The 15,095-nt window shown below is 41.8% G+C and overlaps 1 protein-coding gene across 2 annotated transcripts; it reads right to left on the reverse strand.

Moving 5' to 3' along the window:
• Positions 1-2,115: 2,115 nt before the first annotated feature.
• Positions 2,116-14,460, reverse strand: LOC124143670 (protein sneaky-like). 2 transcript variants are annotated; one of them, XM_048387927.1, is made up of 7 exons: positions 14,342-14,460; positions 12,047-12,269; positions 8,065-8,521; positions 6,820-7,038; positions 5,725-5,918; positions 2,870-3,900; positions 2,116-2,780 (listed from the first exon to the last, which is right to left on the reverse strand). In XM_048387927.1, the coding sequence occupies exons 1-7, from the start codon at positions 14,376-14,378 to the stop codon at positions 2,752-2,754; spliced, it is 2,190 nt and encodes a 729-aa protein (XP_048243884.1). In that variant the 5' UTR covers positions 14,379-14,460; the 3' UTR covers positions 2,116-2,751. The 2 variants fall into 2 exon arrangements, with proteins under 2 accessions (XP_048243884.1, XP_046368652.2); XM_046512696.2 differs by having other exon boundaries at positions 2,116-3,900.
• Positions 14,461-15,095: the final 635 nt, after the last annotated feature.

A 15,095-nucleotide genomic window follows, 5' to 3' on the forward strand; every position in this document is an offset into this window, starting at 1 on the left:
AACCGAACCGTACATTCCATTCGGGTCCACTCGGCTTACTCCGTTACTTTCATAATACCTCGGGCAGCCATGGCGGGGTGATATTAAAAACATTCTCTGTGGACAGCGCACGGACTATCACTCCGCATATAATTCATACAATACGAATTGGTGTTTTTAGAAATTAAGTTTGCAATTTTCACGGGTTCTGCGACAAAGCGTGTTTTGAATTAACTCAATCAAATTTGCTGGGACTGACAGCTTACCCGAGGGTTGTCTCCCTTTAACCAAAACAACCACTTGTGGTGAAGGTTTTGAAAAGTTCAAAAAGTTCAAAAGTCTGCCTCTAGCATCACTCATGACATGACACGGACGGATAAAACAGGACATTGTCACATAAAGGTGGCAACGTATTTATAATTACAAAAGTATTTGTATTTGTGATTAAAAAGCATACAGTTGTATTGCTTAAAAGGCAGAGGTTAGACTGGCGTATTGAATTTATGTTAAAAAACAGGGAACGTATTGCTACAACTGATTTATTAAGTGAGGTTACAGCAACGTCCACAATGCAATTAAGTCATGCATACACTGTGAACGCAATTGTCCCTAGGACAAGATATAACGTTATATGTATTTATAAAACTTGTCCTGACACCATGTGGAGCATCATCTGGAAAGATACAGGACAAGTCGAGCAACATGTGCAAAAGGTGAGTGAATTGAGTTTAACGCCGCTTTTAACATTATTCAAGTTATATCACGGCGTGTCAGCTTAATATGGGAGGAAAGCCCGAAGTGATGCAGGTCTCAGACGTTTACCACTTCGGTGAAACCCACGAGCACGGGTATGGTGCTGACAAACCTAGAAAGATAATCGGGGTGAACCGGGATTCGAACCCACACTCATAGGTTTCTGGCGTGTCCAGGGGATGCAACTCTGCACAGCGAATCGCGGCGCCTTAGACGACTGGGCCACCCGTGCCCCCAAGTGCAAAAGGACTCAGAAAGCCGTATAGAATAGCATGTGCATATGTACAGGCTTAATGTGAGGTGGGGTTTAGCGTCGCTTTGAAGATTACTGCGCGTTTATAGCGACGAGTGTGCGTGCGTGCGTGCGTGCGTGCGTGCGTGCGTGTGTGGTTGTTTCTACTAGTCCGGACTGATGCCGATTTTATAGCGTTAACCCACTGAGGTACCATACCGCAGCTTAACATGAATACAACACTCAGACACAGTATACTGACTCCGAGCTGACCAGTCCTTGTTTTAGTCGATTAATGTCGAGCGCAGGCATGGTAAAAACAGGTACCATATTTTAACGTCTTTTGGTATGACGCGGTCGGGGATTTACCCAAGACCTTCCGCTCTCTTGGCGGTCGCTCTAATTTAATAGCTGGTGTAATTGAAATGAAGTTTTCTTGCGTATTAATGCGTTGTCATTGTGTATAAATATGTAGCGTGCCATGTGTTCGAACCCTTCCCCATTGGCAATATTACCAAACAGTAAGATGTACGTACAATGTCGTGTGTAAAACTTGTTAATCAGATACATCACTCTGCAAAGACATAGCTTGTCATCGTTAGTGAGTGAGTGAGTTAAGATTTAACGTCACATCGGCAGTATTTCAGCCATATGGTGACGATTGTCATCGTTAAGGAGTGAGTGAGTGAGTATGGTTTTACGCCGCTTTTAGCAATATTCCAGCAATATCACGGCGGGGGACACCAGAAATGGGCTTCACACATTGTACCCATGTCGGGAATCGAACCCGGGTCTTCGGCGTGACGAGCGAACGCTTTAACCACTAGGCTACCCGACCGCCCCTCATCGTTAAGGAAGGTGTTGAAATATTGGTAATCATGTTAGCGTTTCATGTGAAAATGTACCTCCCGATTTGGATGTCGATAGCCACGTGTCGATAGAGATGCCATCTGTGAGTGAGGAAATGTCGTTTAAAGCCACAGTCAGCAATATTACCCTATCTCATGTAGGCTGTAAAACGGCGTTATATAACCTAATCCTGCACTTGGCATCTGCAAATTTTCAATGAACTTACAATGACATTCCAAAGGCATCATTACCGCATGTTGTCGCTAACTTGCAAATAGTCACCTCCCTTGAACGAGACAGCAGTATTTTCCGTATTTTATTAACTTCATCATTTCGGTTCTGTATTCCTTGGTTGGGGAACTAAAATTTCATAAATTTGAAGATGATAAATATTATATTGAGGGTATTTTCACTTCTCGTCCAGTCTGTTGATAGTAATACAAATCTCCAAAAGAATATCAATATGGGAAGGGAAGTAACTCTTGTCATCCTTTAAAACAATCCTAGATGCAACAATTCTTTCATTTCTTTTTAGTTCGCCCTAAGGACCATATTTCTCAGAGATCACTAGATGTAATAGGTGTGCTGGGGTATATAATCTTAAGTTATGACTTGTTTATTGTAGCTTTTAGCAGCCAGGAACATAGGACAGTGTCCCACGAAGGGCAATGTAACGATCCATTGCTACATGCTAGATATATTCCAAACCCAAGAACCCAAGACACTCCAAAGTCTCACCTCGAGGCAAGAGCGACCACTAGCCTTTTTATCAAAGACTTGTTTCCAGCATAGAAAGCTGGTGGATACACTTGTCTCGGGAAGATGCGTTCTCACTGACTACAAAGTGTTTTGCAAGCTTTCGGAGTAAAAGCCATTTGTACATTAGATTGATGGAAAAGCAACTACGGTATGAGTGTTCTTGAGTATAAATCTGCTTTTCAACAGGTTGAAGTCTTTTCGTTGGAATGTTCTGAACCAAACAACTAAGCAACTACGGTATGAGTGTTCTTGAGTATAAATCTGCTTTTCAACAGGTTGAAGTCTTTTCGTTGGAATGTTCTGAACCAATGACACTCCACTGGTCCTTCAGAAGATTCAGTTTCCTGGACTCTGCAGCCCGGAGTCTTCTCTTGTTGAGAATGTGTCTGTACAAATAGTGAATTCGTTCCGCCTCTCGCTCGGGAAAAAAGAACGCCACCATTTTGTGTCTTAGTCTCAGCCCATAAGCTTGAAGGAGGACGAAGACCAACACCAGGGAATAAAGGGAGATAATCAAGTAGAGAATCTTCCTCGGCTGCTCAGTGGGAGAAGGTAGACATCTTTTAAAGTTCAGAACATCCTCAAAGGATTTCGAAACACTGATCCCTTCAACAACAGTTCGAAAGATGTCAGCGAAAGGCCCGGACCCGCTAACATTAACCTGTAACCACACTCCACCCGTGACGAGAAAATCCACATCTCCGTTTCTCTGAAGGATTGTGAGGACATAATACAAGCCATAATCAACAAGAATCACCATAGCGGATAAAAAGATGTGCAGGATCACCTGGGTAAATCCCATCATCCATGTTAGAGATTCAGATCGGGAAAGTTTCATGGAAGTCGAATCAATGTATTTCTTCTTCTCTACATCTTTCAGTGGGAAAAGAGCTTTACTTTTGTCCTCAGCCCGAATATGCTTGTCCAGATATTTAATTTGATCTCGAAGATAGATGTTGTCAAATTTCAGGTAGCGAAGATAGCGCCTGACATAGAGGCATGCTTTGATGAAGGTCGAGAGGAGGAAGATGGCGAGGATCCGGTTGAGGATTTTGAAGATGAAGACAACAAGGTCTAGCTGTTCTTGTAGTCTCTTCTTCAGCTCCCGGACTCTTTGGATAGGGTCGCTGGAGATGTTGCCCCTGACGTCAATGACGCTTGAGCTGTTGATGCTGAAACTCAGGAGCTCGTCCATCTCGTCATACCGTTCTGTGACTGTCCTGGCACTAGACTTGATCACGGTGTCATTAGCCCACTTGCAGATACTGGATTCCTTTAGTGGGTCACAGATGGGCTTTGACTTCACAGAGTCACACAGTGAAGCGTCGCTGAAGATTCAAACAAATATTTATGTTACCAGACCATGGGACGGAAAAAGATATGCAGGTCTTGGAATAGAAGCATTTACAACTATGGAAACTTTTATACTTGAGACAAAATATATTTTCGATCTGATTGGTCCAGACTGATTTCTTTCTTGGAAAGAGTGAGTGAGTGAGTGAGTATGGTTTTACGCCGCTTTTAGCAATATTCCAGCAATATCACGGCGGGGGACACTAGAAATGGGCTTCACACATTGTACCCATGTCGGGAATCGAACCCGGGTCTTCGGCGTGACGAGCGAACTTTCTTGGAAAGAAGGATCCAAACAGTTTGTGGTTTGTTTGTTGTTTTGTTCTTTAACGCCGCACTCAGCAATATGCCACCTGTATGAGGGCGGTCTGTAAAAAAATCGAGTCTGGACCAGATAATCCTGTGACTGATATCATGAGCATCAATTTACGCAATTGGGATCGATGAAATGCATCAACCAAGTCGATCCAAATAGTAATTGGACCCACACAACATTATTTTTCACAACATTAAATATGTCTAGTGAACGAATTTTTTGTCTAGTGAACGTCGGTTCCTTATTGTCAGGCATGAAGTCTTTGTTTACCTGTAAAATCACTAATGTTTATTGACTTTGGACCTTTTTTCAGTTACACTCTGACATTAATAACGGTATATTATAGTCCAGATGTGTAACATTTATGCTCATAGGTTTTATATGTATGTACGGACATACGCGGACAGAGCGAATAAAATCAAATCACACCCTACTCCATGTATGTGAACATTTATTTAACGTGACATTAATGTATCCCAGTTGACATAAGTCACTGAAACGGACATAAAATATTCACAAAACGACAAATGTAAAATATAGAGTTTCGAAATGTTTCTTCAACATGATCTGCAAGTAAGCTGCATTGTTTATCAACTATATATCGAGTTTAACTTCGTAGACTGTGAATTAGTGTTCGTGGCTGCCATTTTTTTTCATATGAGAGAGAGAGAGAGAGAGAGAGAGAGAGAGAGACTTCCGAAGCCTAAAGCCGGTTCAGTTTGAGGAGATTTATATTTTCCTGCAAAAGTGTGTTAACTGTGCTAAACGCCACACTCACCAATATTCACGCTATGCAATATGGCGGCACAATGTAGATCATCGAACCAGTGAGTGATAATATGCGCAACGTCCCACGCCGTTGGGTACGATGACACGCCATCATCCAAGCGACAGCGTCATACCACACTCATGAATTTAGGTTGCAGGTTCCTCGGACCTATTCTAACCCGTAATAGCCAACATAACTCCTACGACTGCTGGGTTGCTGGGTGCCTATAACCCGGATTCCAAACATGCATTGTATCTTATGTCAGGGGGGCGGTCGGGTAGCCTAGTGGTTAAAAAGCGTTAGCTCGTCACGCCGAAGACCCGGGTTCGATTCCCGACATGGGTACAATGTGTGAAGCCCATTTCTGGTGTCCCCCGCCGTGATATTGCTGGAATATTGCTAAAAGTGGCATAAAACCTCACTCACTCACTCACTCACTCTTATGTCAGGAACAGGTTGTTGGGGATCTATTCTAACCCTGAATCTAAACATCGATCGCCTATTGCGAGAAATACAGGTTGTTGAGGGCCTACTCTCCAAACATGGATCCCCTTTAACGACAAGCACAGGTTGCAGGGGTGGGGGGGGGGGGGGGGGGGGGTGGTGGTGGAGGGGGGGTGGGGGGGGGGGTGGGGGGGGGTGGGGGGCTGTCTCACGGAACCACATTACCCAGCAGACAAGTTAAACTCATAATATCGTGATATCGCATCTCACCATTTTCTTCTCCCGAAGCTCAATGGCAATGGCTTGGGCTGCCCCTGGCCGTAGTTGGGGTCGTTGTAGGGCCCCGTTGGTGTGCCGCTGTTGCGTCGAGCCCGCGTTCCTGCCGAGGCCTTGCACACCTCGATGGAGTCCTGTACCGCGCTCTCACAGTCTGTGTGCATGAACTGCAGTTGACCAGCACAGCCCTGGGGACAGAGACCAATGTTGACATGGGATGTTGGGTGCACATACATGAAATCGGGTACCAAATGAAAAAATATTTTTTGTAGGGTCAGATACCACGCATGACCTATATCTTGATTCAACTATTTATATATACTCACACGCAAAAGAAACGCAAGTGGTTTTAAGCAAATAGGTAACAAACACGGAACCATAAATTGATACGAGTTTTAGCATGCAATGAAGCCTGATGGATTTATCAATATTTTTGGTTATATTTTGGAAGCCCCGAGTGAAAACGCAACATAAAAAACGAATCGCCAAAACGCACCATTTCAATGAATATGTGGGTATCATCGAACACTTGTGGGATTAGGTTCAAAGGCGTCTGTACAATGTGCGCCCAGTCCCTACAACTGCCGATGAACTACGCACAGCTGCTCTGGATGTGTGCAGGAGGATCCCTAGGCCCTTCATCAATCGTCTTATCCACTCAATGTACAGGAGATGTGTGGCAGTGATCAATGCTAATGGTGGTCACACCAGGTATTGACTGACATTTTGGGTATTAACCCGAAACTGTGTAAGCCCTTAACATTTGAAAAAAATATTATGTCATCTGCCTTTTAACCATTAAACTGTCTTCAGTAAAATTGTTGTCAATCTTGCCCTATTAGTATTTCTTGTCTTTACTGTTGAAAATAAATAACATGTATACTGCATACTCGACTTGCGTTTCTTTTGCGTGTGAGTATATATTATGGGATACAATAATACTGCACTCGGTGAGTGAACGAATGTTATTGAAGGCCGCTGACAGCTATATTCCAACTATATAACTGCGGCCTAATCCACGTGAGTGGGCGGCCTCGCCATTTGTTGAGTCGTCGTGCCAAAATCCTAGTTATTTGAAATAATTCTTGCCTTTGACGAGTTTGGATCGACTACAGTCTCTTCAATATCCTTGATTTCCGACCTGAAAGATGTCAAGGCCAATCTGACAGCGGATGTTTTCCTCTCAACCACTTCCGCCGCTTCATCTAGGCTCCTCTGTTGCTTAGCAATTGGTTCAAGTAGCTGATGATGAAGAGCTAGACTTTGATTGAGGACCACTTCCGCTATACATGCTACAGATGTTGCTGCCTGTAAATGTGAGAAATATCAATGTTTGTTTGTTATTTAACGCCGCACTCAGCAATATGAGAAATATTAAGGAAAATTCATGGACAAGAATACAAATATATACCATAAACATATTTCAAACCTACTGAAATAATGTTTGACATTTATTTGACCCCTTGATTGAAAATAGACCTCCATTCTCGTGGGAATTATGTTGGCCAAGCTGTGCTACTTGGCTGTTTGTGTGTCATCGTGCAACGACCGCATTGGGTATCATTGATCATGCCATCGACAAGTGGTTTGCCGGGTCAAGGCTTCATTTCCTCATCGCCGTGATATAGCTTGAATATTGCCGAAAGCGGTGTTAAACTTCCACCAATGGAATGCTGGGGACCAACTCCCAACAGAGTTTCAGATCCGTGTAGATCCCGATTAGAATTGATCTTCAGCAACCAATGGATCATTTGGATTATATTTAAAAGCGCACGTTGCAATTTTTGTCATTACTGTTAGTTATATTCCTGGCTTGTTTTCACTTTATAAGTATTAGCACAGTATATATCTTCATTAATTAATCGACCCGTGAAGATCCGGGTAGAATAGATCTTCGGCAACCAATGCTTACCGTAAAAGGCAACTATGCTTGTCATAAGAGGCGACTAAGGGTGTGGAGTGGTCAGGCTCGCTGACTTGGTTGATGCATGTCATCGTATCCCAATCACTAAGAGATCGATTCTCATGATGTCAATCTCTAGATTTATAGACACGATGGTTTATAGACCGCTGTCATATAGCTGTAATATTGTTGAGTGCGGCGTAAAACTACAAACACACTTTAGATCATCGAGCACAGCTCCAAAGAGAGTGAGTCAATTAGTTGGATTTTACGCCACTTTGGGCAGTATTCCATCAATATCGCAGTGGGAGTCACGAGCAATTGGCGTCACATATGGTGCCCATATGGGGAATCGGACGCTTTAACAGCTACGCAACCCAACCGCTCTTATCAACATTGAAATGACACTGGAGTGTAAAGTTATTATGGACCTCATTGAAGTTCCTGTGCATGTTCGTCACTGGTCCGGCGAGGAGAAGCCCTGGTATCAGAGAAAGGAAGGCAGTGCGACCTTGACCTGTAAACACGCTCACTGACATCAGTGCTGCCACGCAGCGGGCATGAGGGGAGATAACCAGGAAGACGCACATCACCAGAGTTATACCCCCTGATATTGCTGCACTTTCTACAAAGGAGTAGCGATAGGCAAGAGAAAGAGCTGCAAACATCACGCATCCAAGAAACAAGCCCACCAATATACCAATTACTGCTCGAGTGCACTTTTGACCATGGGTGTGGGTGTTAGGCAAGATATAGTTTTTAGAATTCGTCTTGGAGTCTTCTTTTGTGTTTTCTGGTGAAAGGACATCTGTAGGAGGCGGAGGAATGTGAAAATCGTAACTTCCTGAAGCATTTTGCTGTGTCAAGTTCACGTAGATAGTCGATACTCTACAATAAAGGAAATTATGCAATAATAATGTATGTAAAATTGAATAAACAAGAAGTACAGTTAGACAAAGACAACTGCCGGTGTCACGAAATATATTCGCCCCCAGAATAAAGTCTCCCCCCGGCGAATTTATACCGGTACAGTTCCGCCCCTCTCGAAATAAACTCTCCCCCACCCTACGAAATAAAGTCTCCCCCCAGAATATTTCCTCCCCCGGTCGTTTTATAAATACTTGCCATGCAGTTCAATTGTTGATGTTATTTTGGGTCAGGTAATGTTGTAATCTATTTTTAGCCATTGATTCCATTACTTTGCATAAGTTTGAAGTTGAGATTTTGGTCGATATGAGTTAGCTTGATTAGCTGGTTTATTAGGTTTAGGGATTGGTATGACTAGGGCCTGTTTCCAGGGAGTAGGATATAGTTTTAGGTTGTTGTTTTTAATTATTTGTTCAGAAGTTAGGTCTAATCCTGGGGCTGTGCCCTTTTTCCTGTTTTGGATTACGTAGAGGAGCTCCTCCATTTTGTAGGGTTGGTTTATTTCTAGATTGTTATTGTTTGGTTCTTTTGTGGGTTTGTTTTTTGTTTTAAGTTTATCTTGGAATTTTTGGCTGAAGTTGGTGCTACTGCTAACGGCCGAAAAGTGGTTGGCGAGATTATTTGCTTTTTGGGCGGGGTTGGTTGAGTTGTTAATGTTAGTTTTTTATGTCGTTTTAAGCCTCTAATGGCGTGGATTTTGCGCCAGACCGTTCTGGCATCTGTACGGTTATTTTTACATGCGCAGAATTTTTTCCAGTCTCTACTTTTGGCTATTTGGACTAGTTTTTGAACCTGGTGGTTTAGTTCGTGGGCTAAGTTTAGATGTGTGTAGTCACGTTTTGCTTTATTGAAGGCTGATTTACGTTTTCGTCTAGTCTGTTCTATTTCCTCATTCCACCATGGTACCGTGGGTTTGCCTGATGTTTTGAAGGGGATGGAGGTTTTGGCTGCCTTTATTATATATTAGTCTGTTAGGTTTTTACAATAGGTTTCTGGGTCATTATTTTCTATTTCGTTTCAGTTAGCTTCGTTGCAGATATCTTGATACAGGCTGGGGTGGGTTTTTTTTAAAATCTATTCTACATGCTTATCATTTCGGGAAGATGATACACATTTCTCTATATTTTGGGTTGCTTTGCTTATCTAAATTCCGATTATCATTCTTAGTTTTACTTTTTCTCTTCGGCTGCGGTGATATCCATCCGAATCCAGGACCTTTGCATAGTCCAGATTTAAAGATTATATATCTAAACGTACGCAGTCTTAAAGACAAAGTAGATTTTATCAGTGCTGAATTAGATAGTTATGATGTTGTATGTTTAACAGAAACCTGCTTGCACCATGATATTCTAGCCACTGATATTACACTGATACCATTTTCAAATCGTAGCCTGTATTAAGGAATATATTTTAGATCTTAAATCAGAGTATAACGGACAGCCTGAGCTGGAGGCGCGCGTGGATATGTTGACAGTTTTTACGTAGTTAGTGGTAAAACCGAATGTTTGCGAGGATTAATAAGATTTCTGAATTCTGTTACAACAGTAAGCGTACATGTATTTGTTACATTAAGTCATTTCATTCAAATTTGTTTGGTATGATTATGTCTTATAATTATTTTAGGATGGAAGGTACAGTTACCAAATAAAATATGCTGAAATATCAATTCATTATGACCATATTTCATAATCTATTTTTTAAAGTAACCCTCCTTACATTAAAGATAACTATTTAAAGAATATAGTACTGAAAGACATTGCAACAAACCGAATAATCAGGGGGGAGACTTTATACTGAGGGGGGCGCGAAACATATCCGCCCGGGGGAGATTTTATTTCAGAACAGATTCTCCGGGGGAAGCCGGAAGTACGTAGCTAGGTTTACAGTTATACAGTCTAAACTGAAGCCGGTAATACGTAGCTAGGTTTACAGTTATACAGTCTAAACTGAAGCCGGAAGTATGTAGCTAGGTTTACAGCTATACAGTCTAAACTGAAGCCGGAAGTATGTAGCTAGGTTTACAGTTATACAGTCTAAACTGAAGCCGGTAATACGTAGCTAGGTTTACAGTTATACAGTCTAAACTGAAGCCGGTAATACGCAGCTAGGTTTACAGTTATACAGTCTAAACTGAAGCCGGAAATACGTAGCTAGGTTTACAGTTATACAGTCTAAACTGAAGCCGGAAGAACGTAGCTAGTTTTACAGCTATACAGTCTAAACTGAAGCCGGAAATACGTACCTAGGTTTACAGTTATACAGTCTAAACTGAAGCCGGTAATACGTAGCTAGGTTTAGAGTTATACAGTCTTAACTGAAGCCGGAAGTACGTAGCTAGGTTAACAGTTATACAGTCTAAACTGAAGCCGGTAATACGTAGCTAGGTTTACAGTTATTCAGTCTAGACTTAGACCGGAAGTACGAAGCTAGGTTTACAGTTATACAGTCTAAACTGAAGCCGGGAGAACGTACCTAGGTTTACAGTTATACAGTCTAAACTGAAGCCGGAAGTACGTAGCTAGGTTTACAGTTATACAGTCTAAACTGAAGCCGGTAATACGTAGCTAGGTTTACAGTTATACAGTCTAAACTGAAGCCGGAAGAACGTACCTAGGTTTACAATTATACAGCCTAAACTGAAGCCGGTAATACGTAGCTAGTTTTACAGTTATACAGTCTAAACTGAAGCCGGTAATACGCAGCTAGGTTTACAGTTATACAGTCTAAACTGAAGCCGGAAATACGAAGCTAGGTTTACAGTTATACAGTCTAAACTGAAGCCGGAAGAACGTACCTAGGTTTACAGTTATACAGTCTAAACTGAAGCCGGTAATACGTAGCTAGGTTTACAGCTATACAGTCTAAACTGAAGCCGGAAGAACGTACCTAGGTTTACAGTTATACAGTCTAAACTGAAGCCGGAAGAACGTACCTAGGTTTACAGTTATACAGTCTAAACTGAAGCCGGTAATACGTAGCTAGGTTTACAGCTATACAGACTAAACTGAAGCCGGAAATACGTAGCTAGGTGTACAGCTATACAGTCTAAACTGAAGCCGGAAGAACGTACCTAGGTTTACAGTTATACAGTCCAGACTAAAACTGGAAACTGGCTGGAAACCGTGGATCATTGTCAGCCTTTAAAGGAAGCCATCGAGCGATACCAATATGGTGACACCTACAGTAACACGTGACCTGAATACGTCACATTGAAATTCTCTATCTGTATCCGACCCTAACTACCAGTAAGGCGTTCTGTTTCCGAAAAAAATGTTTTAAAAAGCAATATGATAAATAAGCAATATAATGTATGCCTCTTTGTTGGAATAAGCAGCGTTTGGAATAGACTCTCGATGACAACCTTTAATGCTACATCAGCCGACGCCCAAAGACATTGTATCTGCACAATCCGACAGGGAATAATCAAGGATAAAATAGGATAGGTTGTTGGAGAGGACCTCTCCACATCTACATGAATCACCTCACCTATTTCTGAATCGGTCAACTCTACTCTGGCCTCTTCCGGCGATTCCTTTCTGCAGGTAATCTTTCGGACATAGTCCAGTGTTCCCCGTGGTCTTGTTGTATCCGACCACCCAGCCGTTCCCGACGTCTTTGATGTCGGTGATCTCATCTCCGATTCCCAGTCGGAGCTCATCTTGGTTCGTGGGATTGTACTGGTGCTTCACTCGATACACGACCGCCCTTCCTGAATACAACAACAGTGCGCTTTTAGTGTTTGCCTTGTTTGTTGCACTCGGCAATATTTCAGCTATATGATATCAGTCTTCAGCTGTCAGATATGTAAATAATCAAGTTTTTGATGAGACAATCCAGTGATGGACATCATGAGCATCGATCTACGTAATTGGGATATGATGACATGAATCAACCAAATCAGCGAGCCTGACCAACCGATCCTGTTTGTCACATCTTTTGACAAGCATTGGTTGCTGCAAACCAATTTTAACCAGGATCTTTACGGGGGCAGTTGTAGTGAGTTAGTCAGTAAGTCGCATTGAACAATATTTTAGTTATATCACGGTGTGTGAGCTTGATGTGGGAGGAAAGACCGAAGTGACGCAGGTTTGATTGCAGACGTTTACCGCGTTGGGAAACCCATGAGCACGGGCATGGTGCTGACATACCTAGGAACGTAATCTGGGTGACTGTGAAATGTGAACCCACGATCATAGATTCTGAGAGTCTAAAGGGACGCAACTCTGTACAGGAAACTTTGCACCTTCGATCACACTGAGCAACCCGTAGTCATCTCAGTTTCCCCTTCAGTACTTTTGGGCATCAAAAGTTAAAATCATGTTATACGTATCCGGATATGGTTATATTTGGTTACAGCAACATGTAGATATGCCACAGCATTTCTTCTCCCGTTTGACACAGGCCTTAAAAGATATGTACATCCAAAAATGGCATGGTTCTTTGTCCAGTTCTAGAAAAGGAAATAACTACACTACATTTAAGACTACTATTATACTAGAAACTTATCTGTTAAGTGCAAATTTACATAAGTTAAGAACTGCTCTTTCTCGATTTCGTTGTGCCTCACATGATCTATTTCTTGAAAAAGGCAGATATGAAGGTATTGCAAGAGAACATAGACTTTGTAGGATTTGTAAAACTGATTGTATTGAAGATGAATATCACTTTTAATGTGTATGTCCAGTGTATAAAGATTTATAAGCAAAATATCTAAATAACTATTTCTACTGCAGCCCAAACGGTAACACATTTTGTAAAGTAATGACTTGTGATTGGACAGAAACTATTAGAAATTTATCCATGTTCATTTATCATGCTATGAAACTAAGAAAATGTATGAATTTGTAACACGCCCCACACAATGTACTGCAGGCCTTTGTCCCCATAAGAGGGGCGGTCGGGTAGCCTAGTGGTTAAAGCGTTCGCTCGTCACGCTGAAGACCCGGGTTCGATTCCCGACATGGGTACAATGTGTGAAGCCCATTTTCTGGTGTCCCCCGCCGTGATATTGCTGGAATATTGCTAAAAGCGGCGTAAAACCATACTCACTCACTCACGGTACTCATAAGTACCATGAATAAAGATTGATTGAATGAGTACTACAGTAAATAATTATATATTTTCAGCAAAAGCAATGAATGGACATACGAAACAACCACATGAGTGTCTTTTTACATTGATGGAAGCGAGGACATACTTGGTTAAGACCACATTAATTAATAATACCGTATTTGAGTTAATGATAGAATGAGTGAGTGAGTATGGTTTTACGCCGCTTTTAGCAATATTCCAGCAACATCACGGCGGGGACGCCAGAAATAGGCTTCACGCATTATACCCTTGTCGGGAATCGAACTCGGGTCTTCGGTGTCACAAGCGAACGCTTTAACCACTAGGCTACCCGGCCGTCCCGTAAACAATAGAAAAAAACACATGTCGCGATAGTGTAATATATATGTGCAAATGCACAGTAACATGACTCCTGAAATCGTATACTTGTATATGCCATCTTTCGCTGTTCGTACACATCTGGACACAGCTACAGTGTTTTGACGAAATCAAACCTTCAGAATTTGTTCGAACCGTCAAAAATAAATTTGTCATCTTTCCTGGGAACTCATCATAACGACTGCATTTGCAAAACATACTCATTATGTAAACATCAGATAGTATAAATTTTAGATATAATTCGTTTAAAAACATACTGAAACTGGTTAATATTTTGGCTTATCCTTATTTTGTTATCTATTTAAATATATGTAAATATCTACGATTTGGTACCTTCAGTTTTGCGACTAAATCTTCTCAGCCCGTTCATGGTGTCTCCTCTGCTGCCCTCGTTGGAGTGAGACTGGATACATGCGGTTGTCTTGTCTTACAGTGACAAGCTTTCCTTCCCCCGAGAGGATGCGCTGAGTTGATAACAACAGGGTCAATTGTGCTATACTGCTGACGCTTTGTCGGTGGGAAATGCGACATATCCATTTGCAGTGTTAGCAATAATTATTAAAATCTTTGAGCATTGTTCACTACAGTCCGCTTGACTCCAAATGAGAACGATGAATTGCAAAAAAAATCGAAATCCAGAAAAGTGTATGAAACATCAATACGGTACTTGACCATGAATACCCTGTACCCAACAAAATCTGAATTTGGTTATTTTAAGACCCATGACGGATGAAGTTCTTGAAGAAACTATCATGTACTTTTGTATAGAAATGTGTACATGACACGTAGGGGGACAAACCGTGGAAGCAACAGCGCAAGCACGGTCTGCACGTGCTACACAGTGACCGTGTTCATTCAATGACAAGATGCGCTACTCAGCAGATGTTAAACAGTTGATGTTGAATGTGTATGATTTCTTTAGAAGTGAAGCAGAAAGAGCAAAGCCTTTTTATGCAATTAATAAATGGTCAAGTACCGTATTGATGTTTCATACACTTTTCTGGATTTCGAGTTATTTTGCAATTCATCGTTCTCATTTGGAGTCAAACGGACTGTACATGCGACGCCCTGTTATTTATGCAGCATC

The sequence above is a fragment of the Haliotis rufescens genome, unplaced genomic scaffold (genome assembly GCF_023055435.1).
Source record: "Haliotis rufescens isolate VD_foot unplaced genomic scaffold, xgHalRufe1.0.p SCAF_7, whole genome shotgun sequence".
NCBI lineage: Eukaryota > Metazoa > Mollusca > Gastropoda > Lepetellida > Haliotidae > Haliotis > Haliotis rufescens.

What these genes read in the sequence shown, in the direction of transcription:
- LOC124143670 (XM_048387927.1), bottom strand. Translation starts at nt 14,378, where the DNA reads ATGAACGGGCTGAGAAGATTTAGTCGCAAAACTGAAG. An exon ending in GTTGACCGATTCAGAAATAG is followed by an intron (nt 8,522 to 12,046) that starts GTGAGGTGATTC and finishes CCTTTATTGTAG; the next exon opens with AGTATCGACTATCTACGTGA. An exon ending in TCGATCCAAACTCGTCAAAG is followed by an intron (nt 5,919 to 6,819) that starts GCAAGAATTATT and finishes CTCTGTCCCCAG; the next exon opens with GGCTGTGCTGGTCAACTGCA.